Source organism: Plectropomus leopardus, chromosome 15 (genome assembly GCF_026936395.1).
Source record: "Plectropomus leopardus strain MGB_pleo_1.0 chromosome 15, ASM2693639v1, whole genome shotgun sequence".
Taxonomy (NCBI): domain Eukaryota; kingdom Metazoa; phylum Chordata; class Actinopteri; order Perciformes; family Serranidae; genus Plectropomus; species Plectropomus leopardus.
Genome location: NC_142190.1, coordinates 8,541,909 through 8,567,188, shown reverse-complemented (window position 1 = coordinate 8,567,188; position 25,280 = coordinate 8,541,909). Strand labels below are relative to the sequence as shown.

Sequence of the window (25,280 nt, the reverse complement as noted above, 5' to 3'; positions counted from 1 at the left end):
CACGATATTCCTGCCTTCAACAGATAGTGTAAATGGGGTTAATTATACAGAAAACGCTCACAATCCCAGGGGCAATTAAAGTCAATAATTAACCTAACCTGCATGTCTTTAGACCATGGGAGGAAACCACAGAGAGCCCCGAGAAAACCCACCAATGGGTTAAATGACCAGGAAACTTACAAACCAACTGCATGTGTTAAATCTCAGCCAATCAAATCTGCGCATTTCAATAAGCATTGTAATTTGAGTGAGTAAGATGCACACAGAGAGCCTGATATTAACATTCGTCTTGAGTGGTCCGATCACAAGTTGACAGCACGAAACAATTATAAAGGACCACACACTGTGATTGGAACACACACACAACTTGCTGAGGTGGTCTGGGACGCATTTGACCACATATCTTTTGTAGTGTAAACAATAAGGAGTCCTGGTGCATCCCCGGTAATGACTACATTATCAGTGCAGGATGTGGTGGTTGTTTTCGTGTACCAAGAGTTGTGTGATTATCCATCGTTTTACCGAAGAAGATGTTTTCAATTCTGCCAACACCGATATCTTCAGCTCTACCGACACAACTGGTAGCGTGACTCTCAAGCATCTAGCGAGAGTGTGGACGTACTAAGCACGTGCAGGGCCCTTTGACCCTCTAGGGTAAGAGACGTGGGCAGTAACGAAATCCAAACACAGAGGAGGCGCATGATAAATGCTGGTGTGAACGGTGTTGTCTTTGCTGTCACTAAACGCATGTTAATATCAGGTGTTAACAGGCTCAGAGAGACAAGACAAGTGACATTTGGAGAAATAAGTGAGTAATAGAAAAGTAATTTCACATGGTGTCCCCCCTGGTTTAAAATTAACAAATTGCCTGCTGAATTACGCCCTTAGTGACTTTTTTTTTTGCTGCTGTCTCAGAATGACCTCCTGAGCCTCAACAAAGCCTGAAGCTGCCTGATGTGTCAGATTGTTGCACTAGAAATATCCTGACATGACACGTGGCTTGTTGTGTGTGCAAGTTATTAAAAAAAAAGAATCAAGAATGCTCCACCATATAAGGCTGTAGCATTCGTGATTATGAATCATCATGAATGATTAAATCCAGTGGTTTACATAACATTCATCATTAACATGAGATTAATGAATCATCCTTTTCCCAAGAGCTTATATGCAGATGAGATGTTAAATCAGCCAGCCATAATAACATATAATGTATGTTTTGATATATTCTAAGTCAGAAATACATTTCTACAGGACAGAGTACCAATAGGATAAATATCCTCTGCACAAACACCAGCTTTGTATTATTAGTTAATGACAGAGGAATGGGAGCCTGGATGAATTGTTGTAAAACACCCCGAAGCTCTCTGGACTCTGAGTCACCCTGCAATGCTCCCAGCGGGGTGAGTATTGTATGACCTCTTGGTGAGAGTCTACCACTGTGGCTCCATAACCCTAATTCATTCACAGAGCCAGGTTTCAAATGTCACATCCTGGGCACCAAGAACCAGGCATATGAGTAAATGTCTTCCTTTGTTTTCTTAGACAAATCCCATTCAGCTTTTTGTGTCTTAATAAATCCAGAGAGAAGAGTGTAGCTGGAGCAAGCAAATCAAATGTGGCTCTCAAAAAGGGGATCCAAGCAATGCCAGTGGTTGAATTTTTTAATTATTCAACTCTTTGGATGCACAATCACATTGAGGACATGTATGACGATGACCGTCCCACCCAGGTTATGTTTCACTGCGCACACTGTTGTTATCACTCCACCCAGAACTGAGAAAGCAATGTATTTCTATGGCCAGCTGGACCCTGACTGAGAATCTGTTCTTTTTGAGCACCCCCTCCAAGGTAAACCTAATCAAAATGGGGCCCATGAAAAAGTTTGGGAACCCCTGAAGCACCCTGGATCTGGATCTGTGTGTGTGTGTTTAAGAGAGAGAGAGAGTGAGAGAGAGTTTCAGTATGACTTCACACCAAGAAGGTCATGTTGCAGCCCCAAAACGTGTCTCTGACATCGAGTAAGGCACATGGAATTCCCTTAGAAAAGCTTGCATTTTAATTTGACATGTTTATACACAAAGGTACACGCATAAAAGACTTCATCTGAAGATGTTTTCTGTTTGTCAAGAGACTACTGCTCAATTCGGCATAAGTCCAATTCATCGAGACGAAACTTACGACAGTGAAAGTGCACTTTTATTCAGAATTTACTCTAATCACCTATGTATCTTTTGAGGTAAGAGAACTAAGGAGGATCAGTTGTAAAAGTTTAAATTGTAGTCAGATAAGTCTTGCTATAAATATTTTTGATAAAGCCGAATTTAAAAAATATGCTTTAAGGATTCCAATATGGTCTCATTTCAGACTTTACCTAAGGTGCAAGTCCTCTAACGGATGAGGACACATTCAATCGGCAGATTTTTAAAGGTTGTTCGACACAAGGACTCACGCCAGTGCCACATAACGGCGCGTACGGGGTCTTCAACACCTCGATATGATGCTTCCTGCACGATAAAACGCTTGTGACACAATTCATTCACTTACAACAGACTGAATAAATAACGTTTAAATCATTTATTTTTAAAATTTATCCCAGTAACTAATAATTCGCCGCAAATATTAGGAGACCGGGGTTCATGGAAAGGAATTGGAAATCCGACCACTCGCCACGCAGACAATCGATGAGCCATGTAAATCGGATTTGCGTTACAAATCGCACATCAAATGATATAAACGCTAATTCTCAGCGGTGAAAACAAGGCAAGGCTGGAAAATACCAGAAACTGCATCGTTAATGGTGAAATAAAAGGTTTAAAACAGCGCAAATTCCTCACGGCACTTTGGGGGAACAGAGGATACCTTACCTTCTCATTGAGTCGAAGGATTTGGTCCATTTTGTCGTCGTTTTGTAAAAGCTCCCTCAGCTCACTTGTGCTTAAAGCCCTGTAGCCGTCAGGACAAGAGTTTGACTCCTTCAAACTGGACATTTTATTCATTCAAAATGCGGCTGGAGACGGTTTAGGAAACATAAAGTCCGCACAGCGGTTACATCTCGCTCACATCGGAATGCGATGCGATCTGCCCGCATGCAGCGTCAAGACCGAAAACAAAAACCGCTATACTTCCTGTCAGCTCCTTCAAAATAAAACACATTTTCCGTCTCCTTCTTCTGAGCGAGAGGGTTTTTTTTCTCAGAAAAATCTTTATTTAAATATCTTTAGAAATTTGATGTATAAATTTATAGGTCGGCTGAACAACTCAGAGAACTGTATAATCATGGCTTTGACAAGCATCAAATTGAGCACTACACGCTATATGTCCAGGATATGGATGCATTGGTATAGTAGTCTCCTCTGTGGTCATTTACTTTTTTAATTGTTTTTTAAGTGATCTGTACATATTGTGTTGGGGATTTTTTTATTTATTTATTTATTTATTTTTATTAAGTGATCTTATTGCATTGTGAATATGTTGTGTATGGTACTTCTATGTGTCTTTTATATCTTTTGTATGTATTGGCTTGCTCTTATCTGGACCATTGAGTCTGTAATAAAGTTTATTATTATTATTATTAATATTAAAATACAATAGACGGACATATCACCATAGCAGCACACTACTAAATTTGATTAAAAGCAATCCCAAACAACAGTAAAGTTTAAGCACCAATGAAAGTCATCGAAAAATGTAACTAAAAGGACTGAGCTCGGTCAACCACTGAATTAAAATATAGAAATGTTAATAAAAAGGTAGGGATGCCGCCTGACGTAAATTAATGCACAGGCTGTGTGCAAGGGCCCCAGATTGGCCGGACTATTTTTAATTATTTAAATTTACTTCAGAGAGAAAAAAGAAAACACTGACCCCATAGGAAATATAAAAAACCCCAAACACAAGCACCTGTCTGGGCCACATCTACCCAATCAGTAGCTGGCCCCGTCACGTGACCAGGTTCAAGGGTCAGCTTTGTTTTCACCTGACACAGCAGCAAAATGTCGGACAAAATACGACAGTGGAGCACAAAAACAAAACGCACAAGGGCTATATGAACTGCGTGACAAAGATTAAAATTCCTAAATTGACTGATATATTTTAAGGCTGCTGAATCTTCATGTAGTCAAGACTGACAGGAAGATCCTCAGCAGGACTAACGTCGGCATGGTTGAAACCGCCATAGCGGGAGCTAATGCTGCAGCTAGCTCCAGCCATGACAAAGACACCGGTGAAGCTGGCTGCGACCATGCCTCACCGTCTCCTCAGGCAACGAGACGGAGACAGAGGACTCTTTAACCACCCGAAACACCAGTATCTTGTGCAGCCAAGACCGCAGGAATTAGCCATGATGATAGGAATGCCTCCATGATGGCGGCACCTGTTGCTGCAGAGACTGCACAACAAGAGGCCGAAAATCCCGCCTACAGCGCGGATCCATGAGGATTAAACTGCACCGCGACTGGTTTTTCATAACTGGGACTTATTTAAAAAATAGACTGAGATCAACAGTGGGCCATACAGACTGAATCACCTGCCTTTGTTGTCCATTGAAAGTAATATTCTGCGCAAACTGGATTTTACCAGCCTCGCTAAGGACTTCTGTGCCAGAAAACCAGGAAGAAAACCCCATAAAGGTAGGAATATGTATCAGTTATTATTGTGCTGCTGTTGCATTGTTGCTGGTATTATAATGCTGCTGCTGTGTTTATTGTATTTTGTGGTTTTATTTAGAGTATTACAGAGTGGTCTGCTTCACTGGTGCAGATATTGTATCTCAAACTTTGTTACCAGCTTGCAGATGCACTTTGACTTCCTTTTTGTGCACCAGTGCTGTTTATAGTAATGGCTGCTGTAGTAAATGTGTATGTGTTTGCAAGTGCCCCCTAGTGTAGCGCTTTTATCGCGCTTTTACACATGACACTCAATCCGTTTTTTTCTGGTAGAGCATGATGAGTAACGGGGCACACACAGAGTATTATTATAGTCTACAGTAGCCTAATAAAACTGACTCTGTTTCTGAATAATAACAATAACAACATGTAGCTCACAGAGTTTTACACATTAAAAAAGAAAAGTGCACATTATGCAAACAAAAGCTATGCTATTAACATATTTTTATTAAATGGGAGGAAGTAGTCTACAATAAGATCATGTAAGATAAGGTAAGCCTTTATTGAGTCCCAGAGGGAGAATTCAGGAGCACAAAAACAAGGTGCGACAGGATGATAGATAGGCTATATAAAAAGATGAACTATTTATGACATTGTGCTATAGCCTACATGTTTTATTTGTTGCTTTAATTGTTTCAGTAAAGTCATTTATATGTGGCACAAATTGGCACACAAGGCAGATTTGAATCATTTAAAAAATATTTTATCTAGGGAGTATTACTCTTAAGTTTCTATTTTCTAATTATATTGTCTCTTTATATTTTTAGTTGCTGTAGGTCATGCTAATGAGTTTCTTTTTTCCACAAATTGAAAAACTGTCCCTTTTCTCTGTTTCAAGTTAGCACTTTTAACCTAAGGTTAACTTTCATTTTAGATTTTTCAAAATTAAAGTCTCCATCTCAAAGAACAGATTTTCATCAGTTAAATTTCAGAGGCTGGGAGCCATTCATTAACACACCACAGTTACTCTTTGTAAGAACCCTTTTTATAAGGAGATTGTAATTGTAAGTTTTCATTAATGCATTTGTCAACAAAAACAACTCATCTTCTAATATTTTCTATAAACAGGGACTATATAACAATACAATGACGCAGTAATATTAACAAAAACATATCTTCTTTGGAGAAGTTGGAAAATGTTTTACTTAAAAGCTTTCAGCCATATTATAGTATGTTATAAACCATACATTAAATGTTTATACACTGAGTATAAATGCTAAGATGAGCTGAACGTTGAAAGTAGAAATTAACACAAAAATTATTTGTGGTCACATTTATCACCATTGATCTTTAATCATGTGTTTGGCTTGATTTGTTTCCAAATTTCTAAGACTTTCATTTCCTTTTTTGGGGGGGGGGGGTTCTTGTCCTGTACTGTCTCTTTGTGTCATTAGCTCACTAAACCCTAAACTGAGGCATCCAAACCCAGTGATATCTATCAAACTTCTCAGAGCAAAGTGATGCATCGACTGATGACTGACAGGATGTTATTATGTGGTGCGAGGGATTAATAAATGTATGTAGGTCACCAAACTATTGGCTTAGGGTGCCTATTCATAAACAGAGTCCAGATTTATTTTTGTAGATTTTTGCCCCATATTCAATCCAAAATTTGGACTCAGCATGGTGGCCTGAGACATGTACAAGCTGAGAGGCTGCTGGGGGCCCTGCTGCCACCAGGGGGCCCCTAAGACAACCTGTGTCAAAAGAAAATGATGTATGATGGACACCGAAGTCAAACTGAAACTTTAGACGGCATCGGCCTATTTTATGCATAGATTTACTCAAAGACTGCACCCAAGTACAATTTTAAGGTACTTGTCCTTCAATATTTCCATATTATACAACCTTATACTCTACTCCACTACATTTCAAACTGAGATATTGTACTCTTTACTCAACTATTTGAGATCTCTGATTTCTTGTTACTTTTTAGATTAGGTTAACTTAAAACTATATGGTTAACTTAAAAAATACAGTGTTAAAGATTAAAACAGCGGTTATCAGCCTTTTTGACACCTTACAAAAAATAAAATGCTAATTTCTGACGTCTATGAGTTAACCCAAAGAGGTACGATTATGCAATACTTAACAAAAAAAAAAGCAAATCTTAAGGAAAAGCCCAAAAAATCAATATGGGTTAAGGGTTTAAAGGCATTATTTAATAATTTATTAATGTTAATTAGGATGCTACTGGTTGTTTATAGATCATTCATAAGCATAAGAGTGTTTTTGGAAGAATCCCCCTCCAGCATTTCACTTGTTGTGTTGTTTCAGCCCTTTAATTCATGAGAGCATCTCAACCGAAATTCATAAATAACTAACATTTACAACTGCAGAGTGCAGACAATTATTAAAAACTTTAATTAATTATTCATTAGCATTTTGTAAGTGTAGTTGACTGAAACCTCTTGCTGATGACTTATTATTTATCTGCCTTGAGGGGATCATGTGTTTGGTTAATCTCACAAACTACTGGACAGATCAGCCTCATATTTTGTGTACACATTTGTAATCATATGCTCAAGGACCCCTTATGGTTGTGGTGATTCATAATCGTTGGCCTTCGATGTGGTTCAAAAACTGAACTCCATAAAAGAGTTTGGTCTCATTTACCCAATATGTTATAATTCACTAAAGGTAGGCAGGATTAATAAATCCCCATTTTTTTGTTATCTTCACTACTGTTTTGACTGTAAGGAAGCTGGATGGGGCAATTTCAATCTAGGCTCAAATTGCCTAGATTGGCTCTTATCAGCTTGGGTGGCCACCTGGTGGAGATTGCACTTTTCTAGGTATAAACTGAAATCTTTTATCAATGACTTACTTCTTTTTCACCTCATGAATCATCTCAAGACCTATCACATATATCTTGTGACCCTTTAGAGGGGGCCCATCCCTTAGGTTGAGAATCACTTAACCTTAACTTCATATATATACTGTATATATATCCATCCATACATCCAATTTCTTCCACTTATCGGGAGTTGTGTATATATATATATATATATATATATATATATATAAAGATAAACTAACCCTACTTCATCTTACAAATAAAATACTACTTACACACTGATGCATCAGTATTAACAATGAATAATGTATCAGTAACAGGGCCATATTTTTCTGCAGAAGGGAGAATAGAATATGTTTATATTGCAGATCTGATACTTTTACTTATTAAATAGGATCTGAGTGCTTCTCTCACCACTGATATCATGTTATTAGAAAAGCCCCACACTTTGACTGTAACTGCCTTTGACAGCACTTTAGACTTCTGAGCAGTCAGGAAATGAACTCATGTTTGGGTTTTTCGCTGCACGTTTGGCAGCAGGAGACCCACATCACCACTTCTGCTGACTGTGTCTGCAGTTCCTACGGTGAGATGTGTAAACTCTGGTTTCAGAGGACTAGCCGCTTGTTCTGTTTTTATGAATACTGGAAATGGGTCGTGGATTGGTCAGACGTGAACAGAAAGTATAACTTTCTAACCAATCAATGTGTTCCAATAAGGTTTATGTTGTCAAGTTTTGCAAACTCACCCTTCCGTTCTCAGAATATGTGAATCATCATTTTAAAGACTCTCAAGCTCTCTTCAAGTCTGGCGGGACTTATAATTGAGTATTTTCGCAGTGTAGTATTAGTACTTTTACTTAAGTAAAGGGTCTGAATTCTCCCACAACTGCACATGAATCATTTTTGTTTTAACACGACCAATTTAATACTCTGAGACTCTTCAAAACTGATGTAACAGTGCAAGCCCAAATCTAATAGGGCAGTGTTTTCCCTTATGACAATGTAAGATTACAATACCCTTTATGCATAATTTAATAGCTTTAATATCTTTAATGCAGAAACAACTCTGATTTAAATGAACTTGAGAACATCCAGGAAAATTAACATAATCTTCTGGGAAATTTTAACAACTAAATGGAACAAGAGGCTGAAAGAACAAGTCAGAGGGACAATCATGTGGGACAAATTACACCCGACAGGAGAGTGTATATTAAGCATTTTGGGGTAATATATTATATTAAGAAATTGTGTTTTTAAGCACTGACATGTTTTGTGGTCTGGTTTTGAAAGATGTTTTTATGAAAAAAATAACAGACCTTTTTCACAGCAGGCATTTTTGACTTGTCGTGGCTGGAAACTGTTACAAGAGGTAGAAAAAAAGCCAGGAGAGTACTGTGGATAGTTTCTGATGATGTGTGATCTTGTGAATAAACAGTGAATGCTGCAAAGCTAAGTCATCTTGACACATTAAATTATAACCTTCACTTTAACAGCAGTGCCACTTTGTGCCATGGCGCTGGGAAGAAAAGTGTCTCTGAAGAGTAAAACCGGTCTGTTTGTGCAGATGTGCAGAACTCAATCACTAGCAGAACATTTACAGGAGGGAATTTTCCAAATGCATCAGGTGTTTTGCCAAAGCAGACCAAAGGGGGCATCTATTAGACAGCCCTTTAACTTCTCAAGCTCCCAGGGGGTATTCATTGTGCAAAAACAAAGTTTTGCTTTGCTCATAATAGTGCAAAAATTGTCAAACTATTCCTTTAAATGGTAGTTAACAAAAAATCCAAATGTAGATTAAAATATTAGGTTTTAAATCAGAAACACAAAAGGAGCTCCACTGTTTGATCAGTTAGCCACAGATATTCTTTATATTATATGATTATAATAATCAACAAGTATCAAAAATATGCGACATATGTCAAATAACTACTGGCTGTATGCTCAGTTCAACCTCTTGTAGCCTATAAAAAATAAATTAGCAAAAGGTTATATGAGTAGAATCCAAACCATCTGCCCTTGTTGTCTCAATACTACCTGCAGATTTTGGCCTCTGCAGTTCTGTTCTTTGTGCTTCAGTATGTACATAAAATACAGATACTTCAAATGTTATTTTCTTTTTCATGAATATTATAAAAAAAATACAAACGGTTGAAAAGCAATCTGTGGTAGGGTAAAGTTGTTCCGATCTGTCTGCTCAGCTGGATCCAGATGAGAAAAATCAAAATCTTTTTCTTTACAATAATCTCTGTTTTCTCCTCGTCTTAACCCACGTCGTCGTAGTCCTCGTCTCCCTGGTTTTCATCCTCACCTCCGATGTCATCATAGTCAGAGTCATTTGCTCCTGGAGCTGGATCATTGCATGGTGGTGGTGGAGGAGGGAGACACACCTCCTCATCGTCCACGTTCACATAGTCAGACTGCTCGGCAATGTCCTGCTCGTAGTCGGGCGTGCTCTGCTCGTAGTCGTGTGTGCTCTGCTCGTCGTCGGGCATGCTCTGCTCGTAGTCGTGTGTGCTCTGCTCGTAGTCGTGTGTGCTTTGCTCGTCGTCGTGCGTGCTCTGCTCGTAGTCGTGCGTGTTCTGCTCGTAGTCGTGCGTGCTCTGCTCATAGTCTGGCACACCCTGCACATAGTCACCCTTGTCCTGCTCATAGTCCGGTGTGCACTGCTGGTAGTCCTCAGCCAGGTTCTCATAGCTTTGGGCAGCTGAAACATACATTTTAGTTATACAACATACCACTGTAGTGGTTTGGTCATAGATTGCAGCAGTAGTTGACAATGTGATGACAATTTGATTACTTTCCATCCTTTCATGTGAATTGGATCGAAACATACACTTAAAATATATTTGATTACATAAAAGTAAATACTTTCTTTTACTTTTAAAGATGTTTTTTCTGGGCTTTTGCCTTATTACTGATTAATTTGAGACTGACAGGAAAGGGGGCGAGAGGATGGGAATGAAACGCAGCAAAGTGCCGCAGGATGGGATCACACCTGGACCTCTACAAAGGACTTTATATGAAGCACACTCGCTAGCTGGCGAGGTAGCGTCACCCCAACGGTTTTTTCTAATCAGATTCTTAAAAAAGATTTTAGCCACATTCCCTGGACCAGACCTTTGGACTTTATATTACGTACTTACTCCTACACTATTTTTTATTTTTTTAAAGCATTTTGTGTAGGAATAAACAACACAAAAAATATATATATCTCAATATCATACTACAGGCACCATTAGTATACGGAATGCACTATGCATTAATTGTCATTTTGGCAGTTATTAAAGCAATGAGCTAAACTAATTATGGATGTGTGTGTGCTCAACATATTGGGAAATACTGTATGCTTACAAAAACAGAAACTTTTGATAAAATAATAATGTCACAGTCTGCTCTGCCTCGCTCCTGCTGCTATGGGATTTTCTTTCACTTACTCCACCGCCACCTCTCTCTCCATCTGTCCAATCTCCCTCATCAGCCTCATCACCTCCACCTGGTGCTCCCAGCTGCTCCTCATCTCCAATCAAGCCAGTATTTACGCAGCAGCCTCACTCCACTTACTCTTTGCCAGATTGTCTTCGCTTCCATGCCCTACCTCCCAGCACTCACTCTCAGTCTGTTTTCCTGGTTTCGACTCGGCTCGCCTCTGACCACCTCTCCTCGTACCTGCCCCTGTAAACCTAACAGCCTTCTGTCTCCAACCACAAGTTTTGCCTGTGCAATTTCTGGTTCTCGTCTGCCTGTGGCTGTGCAGTGTTCTACTGCTTCAGCACCGTTGAGAGAGATTCCCTGCCTGTCCTCGTTGATCCCGCTGCCTGCTCCTACTGGATTCATCTGCTCTGCTTCCTGCCTGCCTGATGTCGACTCTGCTTCCTCCTCGAGCACGAGCCCTGCCTGCCCCTCTCTGGAGTCCCTGCTTTTCCCACAAACTCCCTGCTGTTAGTGTTTCTGCAACTTACCTGATACATTCACCTGCCAGTCTGCTCCACGTTCACAGTTTCCCCATTCGAACTCTAAACTATCACCTGTGAACTCTATCTATGAGCTCTGCTCGACCCCTGAACTCTGCTCCATCCCAGAACTGATAACTGTCCCTACTTACCTGCAACCTGATTATAATCACTTTTGCTCCATTTAGCCTGCCAAAATATTGAACATTAAAAGCGTCTAGGCTTTAACTGTTTAAAAAGTTGTAGTTTAAATGTGTTTTTACAGAAAACAAACAATTAAAATGTATAAAATTCCTAAAACTCTCAAAGCTGCTATGTATCCTGCCACAGTTTGTAGTAAAGTTGGAGTTGCTTTATTGAAATGAACCCATCACTGTGTGCAAAATAAAAAAAAAAACAAAAAAACAATTTGGTCTGAATTGAACTGTAAAAAAAGGTAGAGATCCGCACACCAAAAAGCCCCCCCTAAAGGACTTCACTCTGCAAAATAAGTGACGTTTCGAGTGCTCTTAGACTTAAGACTGAAATGAACAATGACCGTCATCCAAGCGTCTCACTCAGTCTGATTTTGATGATGCATGGATGAACTTTGGTTCAGAAACTCCATCTTGGATTGTAAAATGTGGTTCACTGTTGGCTCTGAGTCCAGTTTCTGAGGTTTTCACTACCCTTTATGTTGTCTAATTTTACTGTCATCAGCGGTCACATGATGTTTGTTTGGCTTGTCAAGACAAACTTGTGTAAAACCACGAATATAATGCTTTTTTTGTCCTTTTAGATTTTGGGTTGTTTTCAAATGGCAGATGGGGTGAGGTTTTGTACTCGGCTCTTGTGAGAATGTGGTGAAAGTGATGGAGAATGTGTGGTTTAGGAGAGGAAGGGGGATTTCGAGGGGAAAAGTTGGGACTTGCCTGCTGTGAGAAACTGTGTCCGAGGAGGTAAAGGTGGAGTGACGGCTCTAAAACTTGTTTCCTGGTAGTTGTTGCTTCTGTGAAGTCAAGAAGAAAAAACATTGAACTGTATATTTTGTTGAGTGGAAATATCACCTAAAGGAACAGTTCCACATTTTGGGAAATATGCTTTCTGGCTAAGAGTTAAACAAGAAGATTGTTACCACTTTCATATTTGTTCATTGGGGACTGTTAGTTACTTATCAGAGGAGGATGGGTGGCAGGAGTGTGACTTTGTTTTTTTTAGTTTGATCCTCCCAGGGAGCAAAATATTTTTCCTTGAGCCTCCCTGAGTCACCGGGGGGAAAATGCATGACCCTCCCTCCACCATAAATAAACACGCACACAGCCGTCATAATAGCAACATGTGCATGTATTTCCCAAATAAACCGTAACAACATCGGCAGCTGCAGCCAGAATAATGTCAGTAATATCAGCTCTTATTATATCTAAAAAATTAAGCTTTTGATGATAAGTTAAATGTGAAACATTTAAAATTTTTGAAAAATTATTCTGGAGTTAAAGAAGCCTTGATTTTTCAATACTGTCGTGCAGAATTTAATGTTTTTTTTCTAGGATATGGTTAGTGCAAACGGTTTATTTTTGGAAAACTCTTTAGTAAGACACGTAGAAGAAAGCGAAGAAAGCAAATCCAATATTAAGTCTTTCCCTAGTGCTTAAAAATGTGATGTGCCTCCCCCATTTTACACCGCCCTCTCCCAACTCTTAAATAACAAAAAGTCCCTTAAATTTGAAGGTAAAGCCAGCGCCTAGTTTACTTGGCTTAGCATAAAGACTGAAACGGAGGGAAACCTAACTTGGGTCTCTCTAATTGCTGCCTATCAGTACCTCCAAATAGAATATATCTTGGTTGTTTAATCTTTTAATTTGCTTCAGAGATGTTGGAGGATTTATTTGATTTTTTTTTACTTTGGATAGAGTCATGCAAGCTGTTCTTGTTTACAGTCTTTATGCTAAGCTAATTCAAAACACTTCATATTTAACAGATATAAGTTTGGTCTCAGTCTTCTGCAGCTTTTTAAGGAAGTAAATATGTTTCCTTAAATCTCCACTGTGTAGAATTATTGGCACGTAGCTGTGAGGTTTTTTTGTTTTTTGTGAAGATTTTTGTTTTTCGGAGAAATGCAGTGGCTGGTGTGAAAATATGAACATGCAAAAATGCAAATGACCCTACGGCCAGTGTTTCATTTGTCTGTTCTGAGCTACTCCAATGAAGAGGACCCGCTCTGTATGTAGATATGAACAGCTCATTCTAAGTTCATGATTCTTATTTTCAGGTGACGATTAACTCATGAAAACATAGTTATGAGTTTTATATACGATTTCTGCCAATAGATGCCCCTAAATCCTTCACACTGAAGCTCTAAAGCTGCGTTCACATGGAGTCACATGGTGATGTCAGCTGCTAACGGTGATGTCAGCTGGGGGATTTTTGTGGGCAAAACAATCACAAACGGATACAAATTAACTACAAAGAGACACAAAATGAACAAAAAGAGGCAAAACCACCAAGATGTTTGTATGTGTTGCTCCTATGTAGGAGAAGGTGGTGGGGCCTCTTGCATATGTGCCCAGGGGCCGTTTATTTCATAATCCGTCCATGGCTGGACTCCATGTGAGCGCAGCATAAATGTGTAGCCTTCTGTCTTTTTAACACTGAAGTCAAGCTCTCAACAATTAATGTATTCAGTATTAAATGTAAGAAATATCTGGTGTTCATTTATTTTTTACTTGACAGTGAGGATAGAAGATCTTCCGTGAAGCTGTGAGATTCTGTGTTTTCCTGTGGAAAAAGAGAAAATGCAGTTAAATTCAAGCTACAGGAAAAAGAAAGTCTTAAAATTTTTTTCCAAAAAACAGGAAAAAGGATATGACCAACTTTGCTAGAAATGCCTTGCAAATTGAGGAAAAAGTAGGTTTAGAAAATGAAAAAAAGGCTGGGGAAAATGTCCGGAATAAATTTATAATTATCATAGTCATATATTTTAATTTTTTTCACACACACATTATATTGAAATAACATGTCCATTTTTTAAAATTATTATTATTATTATTATTATTATTATTATTATTATATTTTTTGGTAATTTTCTTTTACTTTTTAAAAATTAATGTCTTTCTCATTTCTGGGTCATTTTTTTCTTTAGTTGCTCAATGCCTTCCCCCTATGTTTTTGAAAATAATAATAATAATAATAATAATAATCAAGCCAACCTGCCTAGGTTTTAATGGGTTAAACAAGCAGAGGGTTATTATTTTGGTGTGTGAGCAGGATTATGTTACAAATGAGGACACAAATAAACGCAACAGAATTTTTCAAGACCATATAACAAGATTCTTTATTTACTCTCAGCTTTAAGTAGGACATAATCATGAGAAACTCAAACAATAAACATTGGCACATTAAATCTGTGTCTAAATTTATGTACGTATTCATGTTTTCATATGTTCTTTTATCTCCACATGTGCTCTTACATCTGATTGTGTTATATTTTGCTCCCTTTATTTGCTCTATCCATAATAAACCATCAGTGAGCCCCTCTCTCTGCAGCTGCAGCCCAGTTTTCCCACAGGGATCATTAAAGTTTCATCTAAGCTAATCAAATCCAGAGGGCACCACTAATAATAGCAATTCATACAATTATAATAGTTTTTCTTCTGCTTTGCAATGAGCCCCACCGAGTAATACTTTCACAGCTATAATGTCAGTGTGTTTTTGAGTTTGGTTTCTCTTCCTGTTCTGGCTCTTGAAATGTGGTAATACAGTATATCTGTTTTCAGTTGGCCAGGAAAACAAACAGAAAAAAACAGGTCGTTAACAATACTGAAAATGAAAATATATCAAATGCTTACTTCTCTTTACTGTAAAGCTTTAAATAAAATTCTCTGACCATGGAGGCTTGATTGTACATTTACGCAAGTATTTCCGTTTTATGCAACTTATTTTTAATATATTTAATATTTTTATTTACCTGCATTAATTGACAGTTTTAGTTAAAATGACTTATAATAATGAATCAGTAATGCTGATAATCTAGTGGAATATAATGTAATGTAATGTAGTGTATTATAATATAATACAATATAATATAGTTTAGTTTCATATCATATCCCATCGTAAATATACTGGAAGAATACTTAGATCTTTAACTTAATTAAAAGTAGCTTATACAGTGTGGAAATACAATACAACAATAAAAGCCTTGCATCCAAAATATTTCTACAGTCTAAGTAAGACAATATTAGCATTAAAATATACTTTAAGTACCAACAGTACTAATTTTAATAATGAATGACTCTTTTAAACAATTTTCTTTTTTATTTTATTTTCTGTCTTTTGACTTTTGCAACTGTGTTTGTTTATGCAATAAATCACCAAGACAAATTCTTTTTATGTGCAGACTAACTTGGTTTTAAAAACGTTTCTGATTCTGATTTAAAGGTGTCTGACCATTAAATGTGTACCACAGGAAAAGCAGTGCTGTAGGTGTAGATATGGGGGAAGACACGGGGGACACGTTCCCCTCACATGTGCATTTGTCTACTCAGTAATAACATGAAACAACCAGAGGACCTTAACTAGAATTGAAAAGATGTTTCAACCTCAAATTGTTGCAGAAAAGGCACAAATTAATGCATAAAAAGTTTCCAGGATGAAGAAAAGAAAGTGTTTGATGCTTAAAACTTTATAGCAGAGGACCCCCAATCCCCCATTTTGTGTGTCACCCCCAATGTTGAAACAAAACCTACACCCGTTACTTTTGAGTATTCTGTTTTTGTTGTACTAGTATTGCACATTTTGTACCTTACATTTTTGTTTGTTTTTTTAGCTTGATTTAAATGATACCTGGAATTTTCTTCTGACTGTGCTAAACAAATTTTTAAATGTTAAAGGTTACATTAAATAAAATACCATAATGGGGTAAGGTAACGCACACGAGAAACTGCAGTGAGGTGCAGTGCCAGGGTTTTATTAGCCTAGAATTGATTCCAAATTTTACAATTTTTCAGTAAATGTTATTTCCACATATGGATTAAATGTTAAAAAGTGTATTAAACATTCATTAAGTAATGTTTTTCCAATTGGCTTTCCTTAAGATAATCAAATTGTATTTGTTGCAAGTAATTTTTTAAAATAATAAAAGATAAATAAGAAGTGTGTGTGTCAAAATAGGAAAAAAAGAAGTAAACTTTCTTTTTAATATGCAAATAATTCCACATCCTGTAAGTTTCTGACAGATGTTTGCGAGCAGAAATTCAACCTACCTTGTCTTGATATGCACTTGTTGATGAAAATGAAGATGAGGCTGATGATGCCACATATAAAAATAATCGCAATGATCACCCATAACCACCTGTAGGTGCGTAAAAGATCCATGGGGACTCTGCTCGACACAACAAAAGAGGATTTAAGAGGGAAAAAAAAAATCACATTAAAGCTATGAAATGCTGTGAGAAGACATCTGTGCTGCTGCTTTTCAGTATGCAGAGCTGCAGATCGGAAAGAGAACCATTCACCACTTCCCCTTTTTGTGTGTTGACTAAGTCATAAGGTTATTTTGGTGTTTACAGTAGCATCCGTATAGCATCCCCAGAAAACTCTGGGGACTTTTTCTTGTGAAGAAGTCCACCAAAAAGGTGAACGCCTTTGTTCAGCTGAGGTATCTGTGCTTTTATTTGACATGAACTTGAAAGGGAAGGACAGTTTTCTAATGAATTGCTCATTTCAGCCAGAAAGACATATTTATGTTCCCTTATCTCTTTGAACAGAATGATGGTAATGTTTTTTTCTTTGGTTTATCTGCCCGCCTCATATCCTCCTTTTGCAGCAGCTTCCTGACAATTTCCAACAAAAACACGAGTCTGGCAAATACTGCTGACTCAGAATAAAGTCTGGCTGGATATTATGATATTTTTTCACAACACAAAGCAAACCTTTTGAATGGCAAACAAAACTTTTTGAACTGCAAGCAAGGGTTTTTGACTGGCAAACAGCACGTTTTTATTGGCAAATTAAAGCTTTGAGATAATCACAAATTTAAGTTTAATTACAATTTTTTTTAAAAATTGATTGCAGTGCGTAAAGTTTTGCTCACAAATATAGTTTTTGTTTGCAATTTTCAAAGTTTTGCTTTTGAATCGATTTTTTGACTGGAGTGTGGAAAGTTTTGCTTTTTTGATTGCATAATAAACAAACTAATTACTCCCATAGATGCACAAAAGTCTAAAATTATTTTAATCTTCACTTTTTATACATATTTCTCCTTAATTCACTTATCTGAAATAACAATACAGTGATGTTTATTATGATTAATTTGATACTTTAATTTAATTTGATGATCTTTAGGGTTCATCTCAGTCCAAAATGTAATTCTAACATGCAGAAACTTCCTCTTTTCAAACTCTAAGGATGTGCCATACCTTTTTAGAGAACAGCTGTCTTCAGGTTTATGGTGACAGTCAGTGGAAAGTCTCTGTAAATGGATGATAATCATGGAAACGAAGATGTGACAGTTTTCATTCTGTGTTGTATTTGCATGACAGTTCCTAATTTCCTTAGTTAACCAAAGAAACTGAAGGCTGCACTATCCTCTCCCCCACCTCTACCATGCTCCAGTGACTACCAGCATGAGTGTGTGTGTGTGTGTGTGTGTGTGTGTGTGTGTGTGTGTGTGTGTGTGTGTGTGTGTGTGTGTGTGTGTGTGTGTGTCAGCTCAGTGGACAGCTGAGAGAATGAGAGACCACAGTGATAAAATACCATTTTACTGTAAACGGTGTTGTTTACATCACTTTAATATATTTTTATATATTATATATCATTTTACACAAGAGGTTTATTTTATAAAGTATTAATACTATTTTAAAACTAAAATATATCAAGGACACAGGAGAGTGAAAAGATCTCCTCTCGCTGGTGAGTCCAGTTTTTGTGGGAAAGAGAGCAGACTTCTATTTAAAAACCTTTCTCTGTATCAGTATCTTGATTTGTCACTTCCTGTGTGCAGATTTTTTTCCAAAAGCTGAAGATTACGTCAGACCATAAAACATCATATCGTGACACTGGATCATCTTTGTCACATTCAAAATTAGATTGATCTTATTTTACTACACTTTTGGTAATATGTGAAATAATGCTGTTGTTTGTTTGTGTGTGTGTGTGTGTGTGTGTGTGTGTGTGTGTGTCAGCGTAAGTAAGAAAGAGTCAAACAAGCATACCAAATGTGTAAATCAATGTTAGTCAAGTCAAGTCAAGTCAGTTTTATTTATATAGCCCATTATCACAAAACATGGTTTGCCTCAGAGGGCTTTACAGTGTACGACATCCCTCTGCCCTTAGACCCTCACGTCACCCAAGGAAAAACTCCCCAAAAAGAACCCCTGTAACGGGGAAAAAGGACATAAATTAGGACATAAATGTTTTTGAACTATTCCTCATGCGATCTCTCTGTGATGTCAAGATGTTCAACCTATGTTTTATGCATCAATTTTTCATTAAGCAGAGCCAGTGATGTCAATGTCTTGTGAGAGCATTGCACCCATTTCCGAGTCTCTTTATATTTTCAGTTCCTCTTAAATTGGCTTCATGTGACATTGGTTTTTAACACATTTATGGATTAAATAAGGTTTTGTGCGGCTGCCTTTTTAAATCAGTTTTATTAACTCTTGCTGTGTCAAAACTAAGTTAGTTTAATAACTAACACAAAATTTAAATTTGAATGTGGAACTTGATTGTAATTGGAGAAAAGAAAAAAAACTATAGAAATTACTTTTATGTTGAAAGGTCACGCCGGAATTTTACAAGCTAGCTGAATTTAGTAAACAGGAAACTGGCATTGTACTATAAAAATAAAAGCACAAGAATGTAAATTGTACAAAAATATTATAAAGACGCGGCTATATTGATTTAGTATTGAATCTACATAGCTATTGCAGTTTAATAATTTCTTATACTCTCTGTTACTATATCCAAACATGCTAAGACTTAAACGAGCGTAGTTGAGCAGTGACGTTCAATTTTTAATTTGAAAGTTTAACCGGAAAACGCGCTTTTCTCCTCTCGCTAGCTTAACACTAGTTGTGATGTTAGCCTGTTTTCTTGGACACTCCTAGCGCTTATCCCACTGCCCCGGTAATTGCCTCAAGCCCCTCTCAGGAAACCATGGCCGAGCAGGCCTCGGGACCCCCTCTGTCGTCCCAACATGACGGTAAATTTGTTGTGTTTGTGGGGTTTTGTGGTGAGAGTGTTGAGGGCTGGCAGCTGCGAAGCCAGCGGCCCGCTGCATCCTTGACAACATTAGCTCGTTAGCATCATCAGGGCGACGTGTCACTGGCTGTCACTGGCTTATATTGAACATTAACACTGCGTAGTTTGTGCATTTAGGGGTATCGACTTGAACTAATTTGCGGTTTAATATTTCTACATAAGAGCTATCTGTTATTACATCCTATCATAACCAAGCTAACGTTGTTTTCTCTCACAACTTAGCTGGTTAGCTTTTAGCTCATGCTAGTCTGACTATATTGATCTAAAGGTCGGCACTAGCCTCTGTTAGCCTGGCCTGTCAATCTGTAATGTGGATCATATGGATTATATCAGTCCATGACAATGTGGCCTGCATACTCATAATACAGGAGGATGATCGAGCAGGAGGTTTCCTCCTCTGGTTGTTAAACAGGGGCTCGGGGTCCATCCTGGGGTCCTGCAGGAAATCTATGCTGCAGCTTTAAAGGAGTAGTTAACATTTTTTAAAGTGGTATTGTATGAGGTACTTCACCATAGTAAATGTCTCACCTACAGTAAATGGTAGTCAATATGCCCTAGGCTGAAGTCTGACAAAGCAATGCACTGCTGTGGATGGGGTCAGCGACAAGACCTAATGTAGCCATCTAAAAAAAATTTAGCTTACTTTTTGAGGGCCGATACCAATACTGATATTAAATAATAAATAGTAGTATTTAATGTGACCGATAACCGATATTTGCAACTGATATGCATTTACAGTAAAAATGTAGAATTCGGAATATAATAAATTCCATCACAAAACTTTGTTAAAATATATTTAGCAAATGTTTAATCAAAACTGAACTTTTCAACATCATATACAGCAAGTTTCCTATGAAGGTCATTGTAAATTTAAAAAAAAAAAAAAAAGGCATGAATAAAAATAGATGAAAAGTTCCTCCCACGCTGACACTTTCTTTGCATTTATGCAAACTGTCTTCCCAGTGTTGGTTGAGCGTAATAACCACACTTTTTCATTTATCAATTTAGTGGCGATCATTAAAGTAAAACCAATACAGATAAGCGGCAAAATGCCAAATATCAGCCTCGATGATTGGCCAAGTCAACGATCTGTTGACCCCTAGTTCACTTGCACATAATCCCCACACTGTTTTTATACAAAGCTGGTGGGAAATTGGGGAAACTGATATTGGTTGTTTTAGATGTGACTTTTTTCAGGTGGCTATAATATGTTTTATTGCTGACTCCCATCCACAACAGTACATTGCTTAGCTTCTGTGTCAGATTCCTGCCTGCTTCTCCAATGCTGGATTTTTTTTGTATACACCAACCAGGTAACAATTCCTGTTTATCAGTCAGTGCTACAAGTTGTACCCATAAATAAAGTTCATATCAACACGTAAGTTTTGGTCGCTGTAAACATAATTGTAGGATATCTAAGATATATTATAATTATTATTCTGTTCACAGAGATCTCTTGGCAGAGCAATGCCTAGCTTTAAATTCAATGCTACAGCCCCAAAAATCTTTTCATATGCATCATTTGGGACTAAAATTTTCATCCTGCAATTTCACTGCCGTGTAAGCACAAGAGAACCACAACATAATGTGATTTACTGTGGTAGCCTTTGCATGACTGCTGCAAGCATTAGAGAACACCCTCTGGCAGCCATCCATTGTTATTTTAAGCGGTTGCAAAACATTTTCATGCCATGTATAGTTTCTCCATTTGATCATTAGTGTGTCAGTGCGTGATTTAGTACAATGTGAAAACCTTGACTGACCTAAAGACTCCCAACATGCTCAGCAATCAGCTATCATGACTCCTGAAATTAAACATTTATGGATTTATGGTCATCTGAATCAATATTTGAAAAGGTAGCATATTGTAATGGTTTTAGAGTAGTACAGGTTATGAGGATGCTTTATTGATCCTCAAAGATTCACTATAAAATGCTCTGAAGGTTTGAGGCATGAGTTGCTTTTAAGACAACTGTCTGTCAACTGCATCAATATATGCTGTGTGAACAGTGTAAAATGAAGCATAAAACAATAAAACATTGGTCTTTTTTATTGGGTAATAATGCATTGGGTGTCAGATTTATAGCATGCACTTTTGCATACTTCTTTTTTTATTGCACATTAAATGTTCAGAGGTAAAGTCAGGTCTTGATCTACTGTCAGTCAGCAATAAAAACAATAACCTAAATTTCTACATTGATCCTATATGTAATGTTCTCAAAATATATCAAAAGGTCTTTTAAAATATGCTTTTATCTCCATTGTTGTTCATTGTTAAACCTTTAAGACTTGAGCAAATTGGTTTGATTTCCTTCAAAAACATGAGAAGAAGGCAATTAGGAATGAAAGAAGAAATCCCCCCAAATTAGCAATAAATTATGTTAAAAAAGAAAAACAAAACAAGAAAATTAAGTTAAAATTAGTAAAATAAATAAATAAAACAAATCAAATCAAATAAAAATTTAAAAATAATCTGGAAAAAAGTGCTTAAATTTAAATTTATAATACATTTGTAACATTTTTTAATATGTAATCATGATAGTTAGACAAATAGTTTTCCCCCTTTTTGTGTTTTTCCCCCCTAGACTTTGTTCCCAGGATTTTCTTTTTTTTTTCTAGCTTTTGAAAAAAAAAAGTTTGTATAATCTACAAATTTCTTGCACTTTGTGAAACATTCATTATGAAGTTGCTCATTGCCTTTTCACGTGTTTTTAAAAGAAATTGCACCAATTTGCTTAAGGTTCAAAGGTTCAAATACTTCTGAAAGAGTCTGAAAGCATCACAAGTAAAAGAAATGCAACTCTAAGGGTAAATAAGCTTCAGCATACTGATTTCAGATGTTATAAAGTGGAGTAAGATGGTGGATCTTTATTTATATTTGCACCTTAGTTGAACTGGTGTTGATTGTCTGTTGGTTAATTACTGACTTTGTTTGAATGGTGAGTCATGTGATCTCTGTCATTCCTAAACTGAATGTCAAAGTTTGTCATACCGAGACAGTGTGACAAAAGTTTGATTGGGTAGCCATTACTTTAAAGAATAGAAGCTAAACATGCCTGTGTTAGTGTATAAAAGGGCTTTACATAACGTTCACCAACAATACACGTGAATATCTGTTCAGCTTATGTGCTGATGGAATTTCTCCTTTCGAGTTTGCTCAGCTATCACATGATCATCGTTGTGCAGAACCGCTCTGCTGCCTTGTGCTAGAAAATCTTTCCATTCGTCTGGCTGTGTTTGAGGGTATCATTGTCTCTCTCGCTTCTCGGTCCGGCGGTTTTGAATAAGAAAAGAAATATATAGGATGTGCTGGATGTAGGAAAAACTGACTTGTGACTTCAAGTCAGTTTGGGAGACTTTAGTTCATCAGTTTAGACTTTGGAGTATTGGTTTGGGAAGAAGGCCAATAGGTCACCTGACATGTATTGATAAGTACAAATGATTTTGTGTGGCTTGATTAACTTTCGTATGCTTGGATGGTCCTGAAAGTGAAGAATGATGTTTAAAATCAAAAAAGTATGGACTTAACAGAGAATCTGCTCGTCTACTTTATGATAATTGATGGTTACAAGATGACAGGTATTATTGGAAGCTTTTCTTTTTGCAGTGTTAAACAATATTATAAGTAGAGCTGCAATGGATCTATTAGTTGTCAACAATTACATTAATTAGCAACTAATTTAATAATCAAGCAATCTGATTATTTTTTTTTTTAGAATAAAAGTAATAAAAAAATCTGATTCCAATGTAAATGTCAATATTTTCCATTTCAAACAACTTTATTTATCCCAACAGGGATAAGGCCAGACACAAACTGACAGACAACAACACGCAATACTAAGCAGTAGTAGTAGTAGTAGTACATCAGAGAGATCAGTACATGGGCAAGATACACACTGGTACCTTGTATGGTCTTGAGCATACTGACCCACACAACGGCTGGGCAGAATCAGTTAAAGAAATAAATAATTTTAGAAAAAGAAAAAAGTATGTATGTTTGGGCTTGCCAGCCATGTGAAGAAAGAGGCCCAGTGATAAACCAACCATGCAAGTAGAAAATAAAACAGTCATTCAAAAAGAATACTACATTTAGCAGTCTGATAGCAGAAGGAATAAAGGACTTAGAGTACCAATTTGTTTTTGTAAGGGGTGTTTTGTAGCGCCGGCCTGAGCGCATTAAAGTGAATTCATTTGATAGAACATGATCAGATTGACTTATAATTCATAAGGTCTCTCTGCTGGACTCCTATAATCCTGGAGCAGACTTTAATGATAACACTGTTCAGACTGTTTCTGTCCCTCACACACAACCTGTTAAACCAACAGATGAAAGAATAAGTTAAGTCTTAAGTTGAGACTTTCGATAAATGATTGATTAAAAAATGCTTAAAATTGTGTTGCAGACATTAAAGAAATTTAGTTTTCGCAGTAGATGCATCCTTTGTTGTCCACGTCTGATGATCGACTCGTGTTTGCATCAAACTTAAGTGAGAAATTGAACAGGGTCCCCAGGTACTTAAAAGTGTCAACAGTCTCAACCTCTTTACCATGTATAGGGCTAGCTTCAGGCTTATCATTATTTTTCCTGAAATCAATGATAAGTTCCTTCATTTTTGACACATTCAAGTCAAGGAAGTTAGCATCACACCAATCAACAAAAGCAGGAAAGGCACAACCATGGTCTGTCTCCGAGCTCTGCAGGAGTGACAGAAATGCAGTATCATCGGAAAACTTTCCTGCTTTCTTTACCCCTTGATGACAGTTAACTGGATATTTGTGGGTAGTGGACAAAACAAGACATTTGAGGACATCATTTTGGACTTTAGGAAACACCGTCATCACCGGTTGCTGACACTTTATAGACCAAATGACGTTTGCCTCGCTATATTAATCAAAAAAAACAATTGACAGATTAATCAGCATTGACTATAATAGTTAGTTGTAGCCCCAAGTGAAAGTTAAAGATTTTAACTCTAAGAACAACAAAGAGTTAACTAATCCTACCTTTAAGGTAGCTATGGAATTGTTACCATAGTGTGCTTTTATTCATCTGATATTTATTTATTCATTTTCTTTATTGTTTTGTATCTGTCTGTTAGGGTGTCCTCTTACTTTACACCTGTTTGTTTTGTTTTATTTATGTTTAACTGTCAGGGATGTAATGATACATCAATCTGGGTCTATAATGATTCAATGATTGCTGATCTAATAATGGAAGTAAAGTGAAAATGTTGATAGATATTGTCATTTTCAAAGGTATGAGTAAAATGCAGTAAAAAGTAAAAGCCAAGATTGAATCTGATTTGGCGTTTTGCCTCGCTGTATTTGTGTTTTTTGGCGCTGTGTCTCTCAGATGCCTGCTGCATACGGATTGGCACCTGGTCGCTACCTTTTGTGGTTCCCAGATCTGCCGGGGCTTTGGAGATGATTAACAGCAGAGGCACACATAAAATGCTCATATTTGCATCACAGAATTATGTTTTTTGTAAACTTAATTCCATCCTTGGGTCCTTGGTAATTACTGAACATTTTATTCCCACACACCTCTAGATATTAGTCTAGCAAATTAAAATACTGAAAGGAAAAAATGTAAGGACATAGCTTGATTTTTAAGGGGTCAAAGTCTGAAAAT

General features: G+C 37.2%; 3 protein-coding genes across 3 annotated transcripts in view; 1 reads left to right on the top strand and 2 right to left on the bottom strand.

The window, feature by feature from the left end:
• The window catches only part of vps37d (VPS37D subunit of ESCRT-I), a 51,051-nt gene extending 47,915 nt beyond the window's left edge, over nucleotides 1-3,136 (bottom strand). Inside the window, exon 1 of the mRNA XM_042499912.2 lies at nucleotides 2,865-3,136. Coding sequence (XP_042355846.1) covers nucleotides 2,865-2,996 — 132 coding nt within the window. The 5' untranslated portion in view covers nucleotides 2,997-3,136. The remainder of the gene's footprint in view (nucleotides 1-2,864) is intronic.
• Nucleotides 3,137-8,302: 5,166 nt separating this feature from the next.
• On the bottom strand, nucleotides 8,303-17,955 carry scimp (SLP adaptor and CSK interacting membrane protein). The gene is made up of 5 exons (XM_042499759.2): nucleotides 17,806-17,955; nucleotides 16,651-16,769; nucleotides 14,116-14,167; nucleotides 12,325-12,401; nucleotides 8,303-10,167 (listed from the first exon to the last, which is right to left on the bottom strand). Exons 1-5 carry the CDS (start codon nucleotides 17,877-17,879, stop codon nucleotides 9,725-9,727), a joined length of 765 nt encoding a protein of 254 aa, XP_042355693.2. The 5' UTR covers nucleotides 17,880-17,955; the 3' UTR covers nucleotides 8,303-9,724.
• Nucleotides 17,956-19,448: 1,493 nt separating this feature from the next.
• Nucleotides 19,449-25,280, top strand: part of rabep1 (rabaptin, RAB GTPase binding effector protein 1) — a 32,640-nt gene continuing 26,808 nt past the window's right edge. Inside the window, exon 1 of the mRNA XM_042499216.2 lies at nucleotides 19,449-19,589. Coding sequence (XP_042355150.1) covers nucleotides 19,544-19,589 — 46 coding nt within the window. The 5' untranslated portion in view covers nucleotides 19,449-19,543. The remainder of the gene's footprint in view (nucleotides 19,590-25,280) is intronic.

Bases quoted from the DNA above. Each gene is read 5' to 3' on its own strand.
- scimp (XM_042499759.2), bottom strand. From the start codon at position 17,879: ATGATTATCATCCATTTACAGAGACTTTCCACTGACTGTCACCATAAA. The intron at 16,770-17,805 runs GTATGGCACATC...TGTGTCGAGCAG, and splicing joins GACAGCTGTTCTCTAAAAAG to AGTCCCCATGGATCTTTTAC. The intron at 14,168-16,650 runs GTAGGTTGAATT...CTTTTTCCACAG, and splicing joins CAAGTGCATATCAAGACAAG to GAAAACACAGAATCTCACAG.